This window comes from Varanus komodoensis, unplaced genomic scaffold, assembly GCF_004798865.1.
Source record: "Varanus komodoensis strain SLA01 unplaced genomic scaffold, ASM479886v1 scaffold115, whole genome shotgun sequence".
NCBI lineage: Eukaryota > Metazoa > Chordata > Lepidosauria > Squamata > Varanidae > Varanus > Varanus komodoensis.
Genome location: NW_025335330.1, coordinates 412,307 through 425,074, shown reverse-complemented (window position 1 = coordinate 425,074; position 12,768 = coordinate 412,307). Strand labels below are relative to the sequence as shown.

At 62.8% G+C, this 12,768-nt stretch overlaps 1 protein-coding gene across 6 annotated transcripts in view; it reads right to left on the bottom strand.

The window, feature by feature from the left end:
- Positions 1–8,147: 8,147 nt before the first annotated feature.
- Positions 8,148–12,768, bottom strand: part of OPA1 (OPA1 mitochondrial dynamin like GTPase) — a 58,708-nt gene continuing 54,087 nt past the window's right edge. For 4 of the 6 annotated variants that reach the window (XM_044421132.1, XM_044421134.1, XM_044421133.1 and 1 more), the window contains 2 exons: positions 9,734–9,814; positions 8,148–8,586 (listed from right to left, as the gene is read on the bottom strand). In XM_044421132.1, the coding sequence (XP_044277067.1) occupies positions 9,747–9,814 (68 nt within the window). In that variant the 3' untranslated portion in view covers positions 8,148–8,586; positions 9,734–9,746. The remainder of the gene's footprint in view (positions 8,587–9,733; positions 9,815–12,768) is intronic. The other 2 variants (XM_044421130.1, XM_044421131.1) reach the window with 2 other exon arrangements.

Genomic DNA, 12,768 nt, shown 5'->3' with positions numbered 1-12,768 from the left:
TTCCCCGCCCCGACCCCCGGGAGCCCCACCGCGCATTACGCCCGCCCGGGCAGCTGCCGGCGCCCGTGGCTGGCAGGCAAGGGCCGCGCGGGGAGCGGGCGCTCCCCCGCCGGGAGAGGACCCCGCAGGCCGGCCCCGGCCGGCGCTCCCGGGCGGCCCCCGGCCTGGATGGGGCAGGGGCTGAAGCGGCCCGCCACTGGCTCGCGCGGCCCATCTTCCCCGGCGGGGCGGCGCGGCGCGGCGCGGCGCGGCTGCTCGGCCCGCGAGAGGAGGGCGCGCTCTCCGGGGAGAGTCCGCAGCCAGCGGCCGCCTGCTGCCCCGCGGCGCGGCGAGGGCGGGCCGGAGCCCTGGCGGAGCGAGGGGCCGGCGCGAGTCCTGCGGCGACGCCGGGAGCGCGGGAGGCGGTGGGCGAGGCTCCCGCAGAGGGACGCGGAAGGAGCCGGCGGGGGCTCGATTCCTGGCCGGCCGGGCAGCTGCCCTGGAGGGGGAGAGCGGCCGCGAGGCCGGCCAGGCGAGCGCTCCCCGCCAAAGCGCAGGAAAGCGTGGCGGGGGGGAGGGCTTCCTGCACGGCCTGCCCAACGGGTGAGCTCCCACCGCCGGCCCCTGCCCCTCTTCGGCAAGCCGCAGCCTCCGTGCCTGCGCACCGGCCCCTCCGCGTGGAGGCTGAGGCTGCTGGGGCTCCAGCCGGCCCCTCCACCTCCGCTGGGCCCCGCTCTTTGGGGGCGAATCGGGACTGCTGCGGGGGCTGGGGGAAGGGGCTTACAGCAGGTCCCCTCAGAGCTCCTGCTCCCTAGCAGGGGATCCCGTCCCCGCCAGGCCCCGAAAGCCCCCAACCAGGCGGAGGTTGACCCTGCGGGGCCTGGCTGGAACTCAGGAAGGGGGAACGGTGAACGTGAAGCGGCCCGGGAGCCAGAGCAGAGCCCGCAGGGCCGGCTGGTTTCAGCACCGGGCTCCCCTGGGGGCCAGCTGGTGGTCGGGCCAACCCAGAAGGGGCGCAGCCGCAGCTGGCGGACACGCGCAGGCCGCCTCCGGCTCCGGGGTGATCTGGAGCCCTCATGACGGCCAGCCATCGCCTGTGTGGTGGCTGCGGCAGCCGCCTGGCCCCAGGCCCCTGGGTGCCCCGATGTGCTGGCCAACAGCCTCTGCAGGGAGCCCCGCAGCACGCGGCCTCCCGCTAGACCTCCGGCCGGGCTGCCCCCTGCTTCGCGCTCGGAGCTTGTGCTTCCGGCCCTCCCCACCTGCGAGAGTCACGGCTTGTACCCCGGATTCCTTCCGCTTGGGTGGGTGCAGACAAAGCTGCATTAACTCCCCAACCTGCAAAAGACGACTGGAAGCAAAAGGTGCGGAGGTGTCCCCCACCCTCCGACAAGCCCGGAAACAAGCAGAGCCGGGAGGGGTCCACAAAGGAGCCGTCCGCCCACCAGCCTGCGGCAGCCATGGACCCCCCTGGCAGCCCATTCAGGGGAGAGGCGGGCAGGGGCGGGAATGCTGCTTCGGGGGCGGCTGTTACACGACAAAATTGGACAGGCCTTGGCCTGCCTTCAGCCTCTTTGTGTCTGCCACATAATAGACACAGTGAGCAGAGCAGGGGACGGTGGGGGACACGCCACGTCGGCCGCAGGGCGAGAAAGCGGGGCCTTTGCAAATGCTAATGGCATCACCCTCACGGCATTCTGAAGGATGCTGCTTTTCACAGGAGCCAGAAAGGCGCCCCTGTAGGGAGAGGCCCGCAAAAGGCGCCCTGTCTCCGCATCGAGGGGGCAGGAGAGCGGCCAGACAGGCGAGGGGCTCGGGCACTGCGCGTCGCCTCCTCCGAGCCCCTTCCCCGTCTGCTGCGTGGCACCTCTCGGCCAGGGGACAAGTGCAGCTGCCTGCGGGCACCCCCAGCCCGCCGTGGGCCGCACTCGGCGTCTCTCTGCCCCTGCCGCTTTCCACACAAGCCCCGGCCCAGCAGCCCTCTGGGTTCGTGTGGGGTTTCCCACCCCGGGACCCCCCACCACTTGCAGCAGGCAGCCACTGTGGCGCGGACTGGCTCACAGGCGCCTTTGCTCTGCCAGACACAGGAAGAGCATCAAGCTGGTCAGAAGTAAAGATTTAAAGCAAAACGCCCATCCAGGCCATGCCTTCCTCGGGCCGTTCCCGAGGTCACAGCATGCTGTGCAAACCTCCGAATTCTCCAGAGCTCTTCCTCAGGAAAGGTGAGAAAAGCTGCTGAAGCTCCAGCCATGAGCTTCAAGTCAGGCCCTTCCAGGCAGAGGTCGGAGGCTGCGCAACACCCGCGGGCCTTGGGACGGTGGGAAGAGGGCCCACCGTCTTCGCTCCAAGGAGCCCACGGCAGGCGGGGCTCAAGAGAATCGCCGTGTCCACCCTGCGAGGCCAGTGAGTGACCCACAGCCGCCCAGTGAGCCCACAGAACCAGTGGGACCAGAACCCGGGTCGCTCAAGGCTCAGTCCGGCACTTCACCCCGCAGGCCAGCTTGGCTCTCGGTGGCACCGGCAGCGCCTCTTCTCACACGCCTCCTGGGAGGCGGCGTTTGTGCTGCTCTTTTGCATGGGCCGGCCAGGCCTGTGGGAGCATGCGGGACGCAGAAGCGAGAGAGCGCCTACGAGCAGGTTGCACGTGGAGGGTTCTCCAGCGTGTCGGTCGGAAATTTCCTGCAGGCCGAGCGTGAGCCCCTTGCCGGGAAGAGACCTGGCACCGCTCTCGTCCTCCCACCTGCCGGAGGTGGAGCCTCTCCGCTGCTGGTTAGCGCAGGGGAGCATTAAAGAGGCGTGTGCCGTGATTTCTACCACGTCCCCCTTTTGGACCTCGGGGACCAGACTCAGATGGTTTAAGGGGCAGGATCACGGATCTGGTGGCAGTCCTTGCTTGGCAGGCTCGGCACGCATGGCATAAAGAAACCTCACAGCAAAGAGCACCCACCCTCTTCAGGAGCAGCGGTTCCGTCGGGAGAAGGGACGCCTCTGAAGGTGAGGGGGCTGAGAAGCTCCGGGAGGGCAGCCACTGGGCAGCAGCGGGAGCCGACAGCGGCACCTCTGGTGCAGGCCTCGAGCGGACTCTGCTCGGTGCTGTGCAGAGGGCGGCCCAGCTAAACCCCGTCTCAGCCATCTTACCTTGAAAACCCTGCAAGGAAGCAAGCCAAAAGAAGAGGGCATGGGGAGAGCGGCAGAGGGACCTGCAGAGGATAAAATAAAGAGGCGGTGGGGAGAATGTACGGAAGGACTACACAGAAGACCTAAAAAGATGGCAGAGTCCTTCAAAGAGAACCTGTGAGGAAGAGGCTGCAGCGGCAGAAATGGGAGGGAGGCTGCTCTGAAAGTGCTTGGAAGGAAGGGGGGAAGGACGGACGGGCCTCGGGTAGACAGGATACCAGGAGAATTATTCCAAGCTGCAGCAAATGAATCTTCCCAAATCCTACCAAGACTATGCCAACCAATAAGGAAAACAAAACAATGGCCCACTGACTGGAAATGTTCGGAATACTTCCCAGTCGCCAAGACAGGAGATGCAAACGAGCGCGACGACCAGAGAAGCATCGTGGCCTCCCGTGCAAGCAGTGAGGCTGAGGCGTTGCATCGCGGAGGATGCCATACTCTGAGGAAGAGATGCCTGGCATTCCAGCTGAATGCCGAAAAGGAAGAGGGGCTCGGAGCCACACTGCAAAAATAGTTGGCTACCGGAGCACACCAAAGAATGTCAGAAGATGCTTAACTCCTTCTCCAGACCAGAAGTTATGGATGGCCCTGGAAGGACCGGGGGCCACAGCGCTCGATTGTGCTGGTGCGCAACGTGGTCCTGGACAAGGGGCTGCGCTGAGGCCAGAGGAGCAGAAAGGCAGTGGCATCAGCCAAGGCCGCGTTTGTTTGTCTGTTTATTTAGAGCATTCCTATGCCGCCCCATTCGCAAAAAGCCTCGGGGAGGCTTACAAAACCGCCTTCCTATTCAACTCGTTCACAGGACGTAGTATAAGGAAAGCTGGACTGGAATCAGAGAAAAAAGTGAACATTGACAGAAAACCCACGATAATGTAAGACATGCAGATGGTACCTTCCTAGTGACAGAAAACAGCAGCAAATTGACACAATTTCTGAGGAAAGTGAAAGCAGCAAATGCAAAAGCAGGACTGGCGTTAAACATTAAGAAAACAAAAATCTGGACTGCAGGATGACCGCTGCAAGGTCAGCTGTGACGAATCTGAAGTTGGGAAGGGTTTTACGTCAGTTGCCAATTCAAATTGAGACTGTGGCCAAGAAATCAGCAGAAGACAGAACCTTGGAAACAGAGGGACCACCAGGGGCAAGGGCATGCCGCTCGAGGGCGAGGGCAAGGGACTCGCGCCATGGCAGTCCCCGTCACGAACGTGTGGGCGTGAACGCCGGACAGGGCAGCGAGTGGACGGGAAGAGAATGGCTGCGCTGGGGGAGAGCTTTGCAACACCCTGAGCCAGCAGACACACGATGCGGGCGTCCTGGATCAAACCAAGCCAGGGCTGTCCCTGGGGCAGGGGTGGCGAACCTTTCAGAGGCCGAGTGCCCAAACTGCAACCCCAAACCCACGTATTTATCGCAAAGTGCCAGCACTGCAATAAAACCGGAAAACTGAGGGTTTAGTTCAGAAGAAACACCACAGCCAGTCCAAGCAAACATCTGTCCGTCCGTCCATCCATCCATCCTTGGCAGCGCACTGACCAACCATGCAAACGCCTGGAGGAGTCGCGGCTAATGAGTGGCAGCTTGTGACGTCATCGCCTGGCGCTGCTGCTCCTTTCTGAGCATGGCCCCGATTTGTGCTGTTATCTGATGCTCGGCTGCTGGGGAGATGCGAATTGGCTTGCATGTCGACAGAGAGGGCCCTGCATGCCCACTGTGGCATGCGAGCCATTTCTTCACCACCACTCCCCCAACCCTAATATGGGGCTAAAATTCCATTGAAAAGAGGGTGATTTTGAAAAAGCCTTCCTTGAGTAGATTTTCTGCACAGCTCAGCATTTCTGCCCATCCTAAACACATTCCAACCATCAAATTCATGCCAGGACACCTCTTTTTTCTAACCTTAACCCAGTGACGGCTAAAATTTTAGAGACCGAGTGCCCAAACTGCAACCCCAAACCCCCTTATTTATCGCAAAGTGCCAGCACTGCAATAAAACCTGAAATCTGAGGGTTTAGTTTAGAAAAAACAACTCACAGCCAGCCAAGCAAATCTCTCTCCTTGGCAGTGCACTGACCGGCCATGTGAAAACCCGGACAGGTTGCAGCTCGTGACGGCATTGCCTGGCGCTGCTGCTCCGAGCATGCGCATGGCTCCTGTGTGCGCTGTTATCTGATGCTCGGCTGCTGGGGCGACTCCGCTCGTGTGCCCACAGAGACGGCCGTGTGCCTGCTGTGCCACGTGCGCCATAGGTTCGCCACCGCTGCCCCAGGGCCAAGCCAGCACAGCCGAAGCTGCTGCACTTCCGGCCAGTTGTGGGCGGCCAAGTCCCCCAGGGAAGCCCGCCTGGCCGGGGGTTGCCGAGGGCAGGAGGGGGAGGCGCAGCGATGCCTGCGGGAACCCACGGCCGCGAGTGCGAGGGCCGAGCGGGGCAGGGCCTGGGGGAGAGCTCTCGTTCGTCGCGTCACCCTCGGGCAGAGGCGACTTGGCAGCACGCCAGCGACAGACGGATGCCGAGAGCTGCGTGGTCGCGCCCCGGTCTGCTTGGCCACGCACCGGCGCGAAGGCCTTGGGATCACGGCTGCCTGCACAGATTTGGGGGCACGCTAGTTTCCCCTTCCACATCCATGTTTGCCTGCGCAGATTGGCCCGCGCGGGCCTCTCATCCCCGGGCTGCATTCCAAGAGCGGGAGCAGCCACGGTTGGCCAAGCCCCCGCACCTCGCCGTGTGCCCACGTGGCCTGCGTTCACGGCACGGAGCCCCTGGGGGAATGCTCTCGCTGGAGAACACAGGCGGGATCGCGCTGCCACCACCGAGCACCTGCAGGACCACGTCTCCCGCCAGCCCCTTTTCCACCGCAACTGGGCTGCGCCTCCCCCACCCCCGGCTTTTCAGACAAGATTCCCATCGCTCGTCCTGGAAGTCGAATGGACATTCATGGAAAGGATTGATGGACGGACTGCTGGGTAATGCACTATAATTTCTGTGTTCAAACAAATCATGTGGTAATTAGGGTAATTTTGTTTTAATACACTTTCAGGTAAAGTGGAGTCAGCCCATCTCTCCGCCGTAAGCGGCTTTCGCTAATTAAAGGGAAAATCCATCCTCTTTGCACTCGACGATTGCCATGAAATGCCGGCACTCGGCGCCTGAGCACTGTGATCCATCTTGACTAATTGCGGAGCTGACGGGTTGGTGTTCTGGGGAAGCGCCCGGGAGAGCGTTCCTGAAGCTCAGCTTCGCCTTTCTCGAGGGGAGGGGAGGGGAGGGGAGGGAGGGGGGCTGCTCAGCCGAAGAACAGAGGGGGCGCGCAGGGGGAGTCGTCGGTGCCGGCACGGACAGCCCGCACCTCCTGCGCACCCAGGCCGCATCCCTGCTGCCCTCGGTGCTAGAGGGCAGACGGGCGCCGGCCGCTCTCCCTTCCAGAGCCCTGGGTGCGATGGCTGCGAGCAGGCCCAGCGGTTTCCGGTGCAGCTCCCGTGCCGCACCGCACCGGCCGTCCAGGAGCGCGTACTCTTTGCAAGCGCAGCCCCCCAAGGCAGGATCCAGCCGGGCCCATGGAGCTCCCGCCCTGTGCTGGCTGCTCACCCAGGGGGCGGGGCGGCGGCCCCTGCCTTAACCATGCGCCCCCACCCACCCCAGTGGGGCCGAGGCAGCGGCGACTGAAGCGCCCCGGCTGCAATGGGGTGAGGAGGGGGGCGAAGGGTGGGGGGCTGCCTTTCCAGCTGCCCCTTCTGATCCTTTGCGCTTGGGGCAATGGCCAGCCCCCCACTGCCCCTCGATGCGGGCGGGCGGAGCGGCCTGCCCCCTGCGCCCTGGGACAGAGCAGAGAAGCCAGGAAGTGTTCAAGACCGGCGTTTATTTCTTTCCTCCTCAGCGACAAATACATCCAATAAATAACAGTCGTGGGAGACATCTTCATGCTGATTCTCAGGCTGGGCGGCTGTGATTCGTGGTGCAGAGGGCACCCGATGACGAGAAAAGCGGCGGGAGGGCACGGCACTGGCCCAGAGGACGGGCTCCTCTACCGAGATCCCCGCTGGCAGTGCCGGGGCGGCTGGGGGGGGGGCCTCGGGGCCCCAGCGGGGCTCCCCCATGCGCTCTGATCTGCGCAGGGTGACCAGGGCGCTCCAGCGCCAACCTTTTGTGCTCTGAGGGTGCCGGAGCTCAACAGAGGCGCTTCTGCCCACACTTCTGGTTGCTGCAGGGGCTGCCCTGACCCCCCCCCCAATGCGCCTGCAGACACTAGAGGCAGAGCGGAGTGCGTGGGGACGGGCGCCTCAGCAGGGCGCGCTCCGCCGAGGCGGGGCCCCTGGGAAGCCACTGCCACGGGCTGCGGGGTCAGGCCGCAGCAACACAGGTGTGGAACGAGGGGCACAGGGGAGCCGTCGCAGTCCAGCGACCTCCTGCGGCTGCGGGGGGGGGGGGGGCCCCGGGGGGGGGCCCACAGGGGGGGGTCCCCCCGGGAACCCCCCCCCGGGGCCCCCCCCCCCCCCCGCTCAGGTGATCGGCAGCATCAAGTGGCTCTTTTCTTGAGGTCCCCCAGAAACTCCCCCTGGGAACAAGGCTCTCCGCTCTGGCAGAGGGGGCTAACCAAGCCTCGGGGGAATCCTTTGTTACCGGCCAGGGTCCCCTCTGCTCATGGTTGCTCTCTGCGTGGAATCAGAACGATGGAGAGCCTTGGGGAGCTGGCGACCCCCAACCCTAAAAATGCCCAGGATCCCACCTTCCTCCCCCGCTGGACACAGCTGCGGAAACGAGCGGACGGACAGGGCAGCTCTCCGGCCCAGGCCCTCGCGGGGCCACTGTGAGGGCCGTAAGGACGTTTCCTGGAAGCCCCCCCACCCCCCCGGGGGGCCAGGTTTCCTTGTGTGCTTCACAGCCAGGCCCACGGTCACGCTCCAAGGTCTCACTTCCCAGCAGAGGATTTAAAAGCAAATTTTAGCACTTGGGGGACACCTCAAGGTGCGGCATCACACATACGAACAAACATGACTCAGAACATGTGACCAATATATGTACAAATGCTAAAAGGTTATTTTACGGCCTGCAAGTGCGGCCCACAGCAGAGCCCACGGCTGGCTAAAACGCCTGGAGGCCGGAGAACCCGCCCGGCCGGCAGCGAAGCCCCTCCTTGCGCTCCGAGGCTGCACGAACGCCAAACCGAAAGAACACGGCACAACCGGGACGCCGGTCCAGCTCGCCACCACACGGCCATCCAGCCGGGCTCCTGCTGGTGGGGCGGTTTCTCTCGCACCATCCAAAGAACACACTTCATCACTGAGTCTCCGTATAATTACCGCGTTGCCTTCGGCACACTTTAGGGCATTCTTAAGAAGCAAAACAAGGAGAAGGAGAAGACTGGAAGGGTTCCGCTCGGCCATTTTCAGTGGCGCGTGTTCCCGAAAGGGGCCTCGTCTGGATGGGGAGGTCTGCTGGGAGAAGAAGCAGAGGATTCCACAGCAAGGACGCGGGCCGCTCGCAGCCCATGGTGCGCCTTCTGCAGGGCCCGAAAACCCCGAAGCTGCTGCCAAGGGGCTGCGTGGCAAGCCATGGGGCGGCCTTCCCCGCAACGGAGGCCAGGGCCCAGAGGGGTGCGCTGCCCCGAGGTGCTCCCCAGAGAGGTCCGCCTGGCGCCGTCGTTATTTGTTTTTCGGCGCCAGGCAAAGACCTTTTCATTCAAATGTCATTTTAACTGCTAATACTATTTATTTATTTTATTCTTCGGCCAGGGTGACTTATTTTATATTGTTAACTTGTTTTATATTTTTATTGTATAATATTTTAATTGATATATTTGTGAGCCGCCCCGAGGCTTCGGCGAATGGGGCGGCATAGAAATTTTCTAAAAATAAAATAAAATAAAATAAAATAAAATAAAATAAAATAAAATAAAATAAAATAAAATAAAATAAATGCCAGGGCCGCCCCCTCCCCCAGCTGCTCCTACACCAGGAGCCCTGTGGGATGCCCACACCCGCCGGGAGAATCCAGGATCTTCCAAGGATCGGGACCACCAAAGGACACAGGGGCGGGAGTGGAGCGGGACGCAGAGCAATGCCTCCACGCTGCGAAGCCCCCGCGGGCTCTGCCGGGCCTGGTCCCCTGCCAGCGCTGGCGGAAGCGGCTCTTTCGACCACTGGAGGGAAATGCCCGCCAGGCTCGCGAGAGGCCTGGCCGATGCCCCGTGCTTTCCTGTGCGGAGCGACTCCCTTCTGAGGCAGGGCGGAGGCCGAGAGCACGCCCGCCCCACCATCTGATCCCCGAGGGGGGAGCCGCAAGCAGCTCACAGCCGTGCTCAGAGCAGCCCCGTGCTCAGAGCAGCCCCCGGCCCAGATCTTCAGCTGGTGCAGAAGCGCCTGGCTGGCTCTGGGGACGGCTGAGCTGGCAATGTTGTGAAAAAGAGGGAGGGCAAGTGCCTTCGGGGGAGCAGGGGGGACAACTGGAGGATGCCCCAGGGCCACTTCCAGGCACGTCTCTTCACCCCGGGGGTGAAAATGCGTCAACCCATGACCAGGTGAGGGGGGCTTCTGGCCAGAGGGCTGCCTCAGACGGCCCAATTCGCCATCAGACACACCTTACCTGCACGGAACATCTACTTCTCTTCTTGATGGAGGGCCTCGATGAAGACTTCGAGTTTTTCCTGGATCTCTCGAACTTTTTCTGGGAAGATTTAGAAGCGGCTGTCAGAACAGGAGACCTGAGGCACCAATGCCGCTCTGCCCGGCTGTGCCCCAGTGCCAGGCCCGTGACAAGGCGAGAGGCGGGCTCCCCCCCCCACGCGTGCCACGTCCTCCGAGGCCGCAAGCAGATGAAGCGTGGCCCAAAGAGGGGTGCGAGAAACCACTTCCTGACGTGCTGCCATGCGCAGCGCCAGCGCCGCAGCCGAGCCCGAGGCGCAACCTGGTGTGCGACGGCCCGGGTCCAGGCCACGGCTCCCGCCGATGTGGCCGAGGCCTCCGTGCCGGCGGGCTGGAAGGGGGTGCCACATCTGCGCTCTGGTCTTGCAACGGCCGGCAGCCCTTCCTGGGCATCGCACTGCAGGGCGTGCAGGACGCGCCCGGCGTCCCCTTGCCGTGATGGCGCCCCCTGCACAGCCCACCGTGCGATTCCCCCCATGGCTGCTCTGGTCAACACGGCGTTACTGCAGAGGACTCGGTGCTCAGACACGGTGGGGCTCAGGAGACCGAGCCGGGCACGGCGAGGGCCACCGATGGCGAGGCCGAGGAGCAGCTGCCCTGCCCGCCGAAGGCCCGTACCGCTCAGAGCGGGCCCTGCCCAAGCCCCCACTTGCCGCCGAGCGGCCGTGGCTGGAAAAGCCCGCGTGGGGCGAGCGAGCCACCCCGACTGGGGACTGCGGGGCCCTCCCGGCTCCGGAGGAGGTGGCACCCGGCACACACGCACGGGCCCAGCGTCCTCAGAGCCAGCAGGACGCTGCGTTCTAAGCGGCGAGCTTCACCTCCCAGCTGAAACATGCCTCCCTGGATGGGGAGCCCCGGCACGGCCTCTGCCGTCACTGGACCTTCGTGGGGAGACGCCAGGAGATTGTGGTGCCTGCGCAGCAGCCTCGGGGCGCACGGCCCCCAGCCGCACGGGACGCCTCAAGCGCTGCCTGTCCGGGGCCGCTGCGCCCCCCTTGCCGAGCAGCCCAGCGGAATGTCCTTCAGATCGGCCCCGCTCTCCACGTCGCTCACGCCTTTCAGGCCGCCGACCCCGTGCTGCTCTGCCGACCCCGGGGCCAAGGCGCTGCCCCGGTGGCTTCTGCGCAAACAGCCGTCCCTTTGATGGCTTTCAGGGCAGAGTGAAATACGCGGGTGCCCAATTCCTGCCACACCTGTGAAGCAGCAGCCCGAGCACCGGAGGAGCAGGCACAAAGCCTGGGCTCCCAGCCCGGCAGCCGCAACAAGCTGCAAGACGCCCCCCCCGCCCTGACTCAGTGTTGACTCAAAAGATGAGCCGCTCCGAGCCTCGCCTCGCCTCGCCTCGCCTCATCCGGCCTGGTCGGGTCATGAATATTCCCATAATCCCGTCTCCCAATACCCCATACAGCCGGGCTGCCACAGAAGGGAGAAATCTGCTATTCAGACGCCTCGAGAGACCCATTCATGCTCACGGGCTCTTTATCCCCACATAAAACGGCACCCACGGCCCAGCTCGTTTTCTTTTCATTATGCCTCCGATGCTGCCTCCGCGGGGCTCAAAAACAGGCTAATTGATCTGTAATTAGGGTTTGAAGACACACTGTGAACACGGAGGAACAAAGCTCCGAGGACAAGGGCTACTTCTGCCTCAAGACGGAGAAAAGACTTCAGAAACCGCCCAGCACCGGTCGCTGGAGCCACTCCGGCCAGGGAAGAGCAGCGCTGAGACCGTCGGGCACGGCAGGGCCCAGACAGGCCAGCAGCACAGGGGGGACGGGGGACGCTGGGCCAGGCGGTGCTTCTTCGCTGGCCCTCATGGGACCTCTGTCCCCCAGGTCCGGCTCCCATCGCTCACGCCAAGCTGTCGCTCGCAGCAAGTCTGGGACCGGCGTGGGAGCAGCGCGGTCTGGCGGTGAAGGTGCCGATCAAGGACCCAGGAGATCCAGATCCAGAAGCCCCTCAGCCATGACTCTCGCAGGGAACTTTGGGCCACTCCCTGGCATTCAGCCTAACCTACCTCACAGGGCTGTTGTTGTGAGAATAAAATTGCACGCAAGAGATTTATGTAAACCGCCTTGGGGAACAAGCGGGCTCCCAATGCAAGAGACTGCAAATCGCTATGCGTCTCCGTAGAGAAGAGACCCCATTCCCTCAGTCTCGCCTCATACGGCCTCCCCTGCAAACCGGCCACCAACCTTGCGGCCCTTCGCTGCACTGACTCCAACCTGGCTATATCCTTCCTGTAATGAGGGGCCCAAAACTGAACACAATACTCCAGTTGCGGGCACACTAGAGTCGTGTAGAGTGGTAGTAATACCTCTCTTGATCTAGAAGCCACACTTCTGGCTATGCAACCAAGGGTGGCGTTCGCCCTCTTGGCCACCGCATCACACGGCTGGCTCACGTTCAGCCTGCAGTCAACCAGCACCCGGAGGTCCCTTTCACAAGTGCTGCTCTCCAGCCACTTGTCCCCTAACCTGCACTTATGACAGCTATTCCTATGCCACAGGTGCAAGACCTTGTACTTATCCACACTGAATGCCATCCTGTTGTCTCCTGCCCACTTCCATAGCCTGTCCAGGTCCTTTTGGATCTGGAGTACCTGCTCCTCAGTTGTGGCCACTGCTCCAGTTTTAGTGTCATCTGCGAATTTGATCAGCAGACTGTTCACCCCTTCTTCTATGTTGTTAATGAAAAGAGTAAACAGGATCGGCTCCAGGACAGAGCCCTGGGGGACCCGCTTGTCACTGGCCGCCATCCTGATGATTCCCCACTAATGGTAACCCTCTGCTTTCGGTCAGTCAACCATGCCCTAATCCACCGGAGAGTGCTTTGGTGTATCCCAAAACTCCTCAGCTTCTCCACCAGGATATCATGGGGCACTTTGTCAAAGGCCTTGCTGAAATCCAGGTAAACCACATCCACTGCATCCCCTCCATCCAGCCATCTCGAAACCTTGTCATAGAATTCCACAAG